The sequence below is a fragment of the Temnothorax longispinosus genome, chromosome 9, assembly GCF_030848805.1.
Source record: "Temnothorax longispinosus isolate EJ_2023e chromosome 9, Tlon_JGU_v1, whole genome shotgun sequence".
NCBI classification, from domain to species: domain Eukaryota; kingdom Metazoa; phylum Arthropoda; class Insecta; order Hymenoptera; family Formicidae; genus Temnothorax; species Temnothorax longispinosus.
The window spans coordinates 16,362,642-16,369,495 of NC_092366.1; the positions used below are offsets into that span (position 1 = coordinate 16,362,642).

Consider the following 6,854-nt stretch of genomic DNA (forward strand, 5'->3'; position numbering starts at 1 on the left):
ATACAATTTTTCTCCATTTAGCATTAAAAATTTAAAAAACAGACGAACGGAAGCATTTTTAATATATATTTCAAGTTTCAAGACCAAAGTAAAAAAAGAAGGACATAACTAAAAGAAATGTAGTCTAATGATGATTTGTCAATCATTACATCAGAAATATAATTTTTCTCCATTTAGCATTAAAAATTAAAAAAAAAAGACGAACAGAAGCATTTAATATATATTTCAAGAGTTTAGAAAATATTTAGGCGAGGTTTAATGTAAATTTTTTATAGACATTCAATATTCCGAAATTCTGGTTCCAGTGCATTATAAATATTTTTTTAAACTTTTTATATCGTTTAGTAATTATTTTCAAAATATTTTATGTTTCCTTAATATTATAAAATAAATCATCATAATATATATACATACATATATTGCATAGATACATGTATCTTCTAGATGTATATGAATTCTATATGAATTTAATAATAGTGTCACCTTTCTTCTCATCAGAAACAAATTCTTTGCAAAAATATAAAAGTATAAAAATATAAAAATATATAAGTATTGCATTTCAATTTCTATAGAGAGAGGAAAGGAAGAAGAAATAACGAATTCCGGACACGGAAATCAATTTGTCCGGTTCAATTATGCGAAACGCAGTAGTTGGATGATCTGATTAAGGGAGGTCGAGCAGTAAATTTCTAATACTAAGAGAAGGTCAATTCGTGACTATCTTCTCAACTCGAATCGTATAATATCGAGACAAGTACGAAGTCGGCTAATCCACATTTAAATGACTATATAAGAAGCCGTACATCTATACTGGAATATAATTCGCCACCATGGCTGTATACTCGCATTCACACTTTTGCGCGTGAAACATTATATAAATATAAATTTTCGATATTATATCATTATTGATCAATCTAATATATTTAAACCGCCTCTCAGAATTTATGCCAATATGATAATTTGATAAATGTAATATAGGAAATGTTATTAAAATGAGAATTATTACATAATAAAATACTAAATATACATTAAATCAGATAAAAATGTGCTTAATAATCCATGAACTTCTTTTTGATTCGCAAATAATGCCCACGCAAAAATATCCTCATGTAAAATAAAAATAACGAAGAAATTATTAATGTATTGAAAGATATAAATTGTAAAATATTTTATATATTAACATTATGTAAGAGAAAAATACATGACTTTTATTGAATAATTTCATTATATTATTCTTTCATATTTAACGCGTATTTTGGCGGTGTTTGGCAATAAATTCTTCACGGGGGCATCTTGTTCATCAATTACAACCCTGCGTTCTAAGCCGACGCTAGGGGTTCTTGGCCTGCTGATGAACGTAAAGCGCAGTAGGGTACTGACACGACGGGTTGTTAACATCAATATATTAGTTTTACACAAGTGTTAGTTTCTTAAATGTCGATAGACATGCACAAATTAAAGTCACAATGTGGGAAGAATTTGCCAAATCTTTCTTCAAAGGTGTGTGTCTTAATTGTATACTTCAATACTTAATTTTTAATACATCTCTATACCGTTCCATTAATTTACGTTATTAGTAAAGTTTTGACCTCCGAAAGCTTAATGATTTTGTGATCCCGCATCATTACGCATATATTATATTCCATGATTTTAGATCTTAATATAAACAAAAGATGTTTATAATATAATATTATTATGCAAGTTATAATGCAATAATATAAAAGTGTATTTAAAACATTACTTGATAATATAAAAAATATATATACACTGAAAAAAAAAATTATCTGCAAGAAAATAATTTTTTTGAATTTAGTATTCTTAATTTTAAACTCAGAAAAATGTTTTCTTAAATTTACCCAATACTTCTTTGAATTAAAAAAACTAAATTCAAAGAAATCTATTTTTTTGCAAATAATAAATTTTCTTTTCGGTGTATCTAGAAACGTTATCGATCACAAATTACATTATTGCTATATAACCATCGCAATATTGAATAAAATAATCAATAGATTTATTTCAAGGCGTTAACAGCAATTAGTTTTTAGAGGATTATACGAGCGACTCGTTAACTTTTATATATATAAATATAAAAGATCGGATTAAATCTATACTATAATTAACAAGCGCAAAAAATCATTTTTGCCCTTTAAATCTGTTTGCTAATAAATTGTCATGTCTCTGTATTCGAAATATTTTTTTCATTTTATTTAAAATCAAATCTATCCGGCATAGATATTTCGGTAAAATGCTGACCCGACACTATACAGTACAGTCGATGTTAGCAATCAACTGCGTGACAGAAGTTCGATGATTACGGGAGTTTCGCTTATAACTTTATTCCCTCTATCACATGCGATATCCGTCTGTAACTTCATATCTATAATGTAATGTATTTTATACATCCCTATATAACTTCTACATGTTTATCGATCATCAAATTTTCCTTGAATTTATTTACTCTATTGCTAACGTGTCGCTCTTTGCTTTCCTTTAATTGCCTTTATTCTTCAGGATATGGGAGTTATGGATATTTATCATTACCTTGTCGATGAAATTTCGGGTAAGTTAGACGAATAAATTAGATCGAGAACGAATGTCATAAAAAAGCTTATGAAAAAGATGATATTGAATATGAAATATTATATAATACGTGTATATAAAAATAAGTACATATTAATTGACAGCGTATAATATTATATTTACACGGAGAAAAGTACTTATTTAATTGAGTATATCGAAAAAAATCTCCATATTAAATGATATAATCTTTAATCCTTTTCTTTAGCAATTATATAAGTTTTCATATTTTTCTACGAGTTATATTGCTACAATCTTTTTCACAAGCTTAAATATATTATTTCGAATGTTTTATTGTCCAAAATTAAAACTTTTTTATTGATTTGCAGATCCCAGAGTTTCTGACTGGCCCTTAATGTCAAATCCGTTTGGTATAGTATTGATTTCACTCGCTTATTTGTTTTTTGTGCTTTATTTCGGACCACTTTACATGAAAGACAGAAAACCTCACGCGCTCGTCAAAACTATGATATGTTATAATATTTCTATTGCAACTGCAAGCGCTGTTTTATTCTATGGTGTGAGTATACATAATAAATAAATAAATAATTTAATATACGCGAGATAAAATTTTTTAATTATTATATGGATGTTTCAGTTTCGCTATTCATATTTCTCTATTTACATTTTTTAATCTAAACTATAATCTTATCTGTTTTTTAGATACTCACATCTGGTTATACAACGCATCTTTCTATGGGATGTGAGCCCTTTGTGATCTCAGACGATTCTATATCGCTTAGCGTAAGTAATTGTAATTAAAATCTATGATAAAATTAAGTTATGTATTTTATTGCTCATTAAAACCTACGTTAAAACTTTGACTAATTATTACAAAGATTTGTAATTTAACATAAATGAAATTAAAACTCAATCGATATAAGAGTATTTAATACAGAAACACTCGAAATATATGAAATTTTATTATTTAAAGATGGCTCGATGGATGTGGTGGATTTTAATTCTGAAAATTGCCGAGCTTGCAGATACTATCATTTTTATTCTCAGAAAGAAATATAATCAAATTTCTTTCCTTCACGTATATCATCATACAGCGACTCTCGTTTTGGCGTGGATCACCTGTAAATATGCACCTGGTATGCACTAGACAGCAGTAATTATGATAATTTTAGAAGAAACTTTTGCAATTTATGGAATTTATTTCCAAAAACGTTATCGAGTACTGAGAAATATGTGTATATCTACATATTGATTTAATTCTAATTATATGTATATATGACAATCTACTTTCATATTTTATCTAATGTACAGGTGGCATGTGGACCTTTGTAATGTTGCCCAATTGCGCAGTACATGTAGTTATGTACATGTATTATCTCTGTGCTTGTTTAGGACCAAAAACACAGAAGATAATAACTCCGTGGAAGAAATATGTAACTCGTTTGCAACTGGTACGTACTTATATTTTACGTCTGTTTATATTCGTTACACGATATGGCGTTGTACAAAGTTCCAATAAATTTTTAGCCATCGCAATTTCAAGATAATAAGGTTTCCACATTCGATTTGTGATAGTTTTGAGAAGCATAGCGTGCCTATATCAGATTCATGCGGACATATGAAATAGCGCGTTTCGCGTGATATGTTCATATACGCGGACTTCATTGTGGTTACAGCGCTCCTATAACTCGATAACTGGCTTTTCACGAGGGATTGAAAAGCTCCGTAAGCGCTGCTTGCAGAATCACATGTGTTCTCGTCGAATCTCAATTCGGTTTGCATTTGAGCGTAACAGCGAGGGGCAGGGAGACGGGTGGACGAAAGCTCGCAGTACCGTTTTTAATTAAATAATCCGTTACCAGAGAATTTTTATTTCCAGCGATATCGACGGAACGATTTATCGGGTTACGTGGTTGTTTAATTTCGCGCGGAGCTTTTGCGTTCTAGAATTCCGGTCAGAGGTTGGACAAGGAAAGGCAAAATGGTGTGTGCTTTTTTGCATGTGGTATATTGAGCCTGTCAAGCGTGCACTATATGAACACTGTGTGTCCTTACTACTTTTACATTGCTCGCGTCGCGAATACTTATTTACATTTTCTTCGGAATAATTCCCTAATGAAACGCTTTAGGTACTTTTAGACTCCATTCCGATTTATGAGTAGGTATTTCGCATTTGCAAACTTTAATTTAGCTGTAAAAAGATCCGCGCGAGATGATTGTTGTAAACATGTGTGTCTTTTCTTCATTTCTTACGTTGAATTTCAACATTATATTATTTGTTTCAGATTCAGTTTGCTATTATGACGGTCCATACCTTTCAAGCGCTTCTACCGTCTTGCGAACCAACGCGGAAACCATTAGCATACATTTACATGTCTCAAGTAGCATTCATGTTCTATATGTTCTTAGATTACTATAGGAAGTCATACTTGCAAAAAAAGATTAAGTAAATAATTAAATATTAAAAATAATGTCTTATAATAATGCAGTAACTAGCTCAAGAGCACAGACATAAAAGATTCGATGCGTTCGCATTGGATTTGAATAAATGTAATGTGAATGAACAAATAGTTTCTCTCCGAGTTTCTCTCTTATATATATTGGTTAATTTACAGTTAGTTTGATAAATAGGAATGCATGCAAATTCTCGATAATTTGTAATAATTAGTAATCTATATAGATGGATTAAATGGAAATAGCAAAATTTTACAAGTTATGCAAGAAGTTTATAAATTTTATAAAAGAGTAAAAATTTGTTATTAATTTATTTTTTATATGTATTAAAATCTTATGAATTATATTTTTCCAACATGCTGCATAACTGATTAATCGGCGTTAATATATTGTACTGAAAGGTACCGCTATAATTTTATATAATTTTATTCTGTAGATATTACGGATATTTAAAATTTTGCGTAATTCTATTACCGCGATATTTTTATTCAATAAATAACAATTGCCAAAATTCTACACACAATATCTTGTAACATCTTTTCTTACATTATTTTTCTTACACGTGATGATAATTGTCGAAAAGACAAGGAGGATAGGAGAGGAGAATCAAATATCCGAGTTACTCGTGAGATCTCAGGAGAAAAAGATTTATAAAAGGAATGCATGAAATACAGACAGACATACACACAAGTCACTATGAGATGAGATACGTTACGCTGTACGTAATGCTTCTGCGTTACGTCAGCTCGGATTTTATTCGCAAGACTATCTGCCATCGAATCTTTTTCTCCTTTCTGATTTGCTACGCATTATACAATGTTCCGGATTACGTCGTGTCCGCGTCGTAAATATGATATCCCGAATCTGCAACGCTGAATTCGCTCGTTTTTTTTCCTCTCTCGTTCTCATTTCTTCCTGTGTATGGTCTGTTCCTTCATGATACACGAGTATTTGCCATCAAAAATAGGCGATATTTCGGAAAACTACCGCGGGGATAAGATACGATGAAATGGTGCTTGGAAAAACTTTAATTCTTGTTAACCATTTCTGTGAAAGCTGCAGTTACTTTTGTACGCGATTATTTCCCACGTCATAGAAGCTTGAGTATACGCGTGGCTCTCTCGGAGCCATCTTAACCAGAATCCTACTGTCCTAATACGTAGTCAAGTACATATACGTCGTTCTCTATGCAGATACGCGTGCCATGGAAGACTGCATTACCTACTCGACTATTTTCCCGCCTGACTGACATTAGCATAGCGGATTAGTGTGTCCATGGCTTTAAGTCGACACGCATGGCCTCGCGCCGATAAGACTTTATTAACATCGCCTGTATTTATCCCGTACTTCAAGCCGCGACCCCTTTCTGCACAGCACGTCTTTCCCTGTAGGCTCTCGCTGTATATATGCGATAGGCTAATCGTTTCGTCAAAGGCAATAGCTCTATGTATAATGCTGAACATATACTATTAACACATATTGCTTTTTATCTTTTATATTTAATATAAATTTTTTTCTACACTAAAAAAAAATTTATTATTTGCAAGAAGATAAATTTCTTTGAATTTAGTTTCCTTAATTTAAAGAAGTATTAAGTATTAGGTAGATTCGAGAAAATATTTTAAACTCAGAAAAATGTTTTCTTAAACCCAATACTTCTTTGAATTGAGGAAATTAAATTCAAAGAAATCTATTTTCTTGCAAATAATAAATTTCTTTTAGTGCATATATTATTTTCTTTTATAGAAGATTAATATTGCGCTTTTTATATTTATTATGTTTCTTATATAAATTAACTTATTAACATAGAGACGTTTGTGATTATAATGAATCATAAATTATTATTATGCCAATGACCGAAT

At 30.5% G+C, this 6,854-nt stretch overlaps 1 protein-coding gene across 1 annotated transcript; it reads left to right on the forward strand.

Moving 5' to 3' along the window:
- Window positions 1-568: 568 nt before the first annotated feature.
- LOC139819112 (very long chain fatty acid elongase AAEL008004) lies at window positions 569-5,473 on the forward strand. The gene is made up of 7 exons (XM_071788294.1): window positions 569-1,500; window positions 2,512-2,560; window positions 2,907-3,097; window positions 3,241-3,321; window positions 3,512-3,674; window positions 3,850-3,989; window positions 4,824-5,473. Exons 1-7 carry the CDS (start codon window positions 1,435-1,437, stop codon window positions 4,986-4,988), a joined length of 855 nt encoding a protein of 284 aa, XP_071644395.1. The 5' UTR covers window positions 569-1,434; the 3' UTR covers window positions 4,989-5,473.
- The last annotated feature ends 1,381 nt before the right edge of the window (window positions 5,474-6,854 follow it).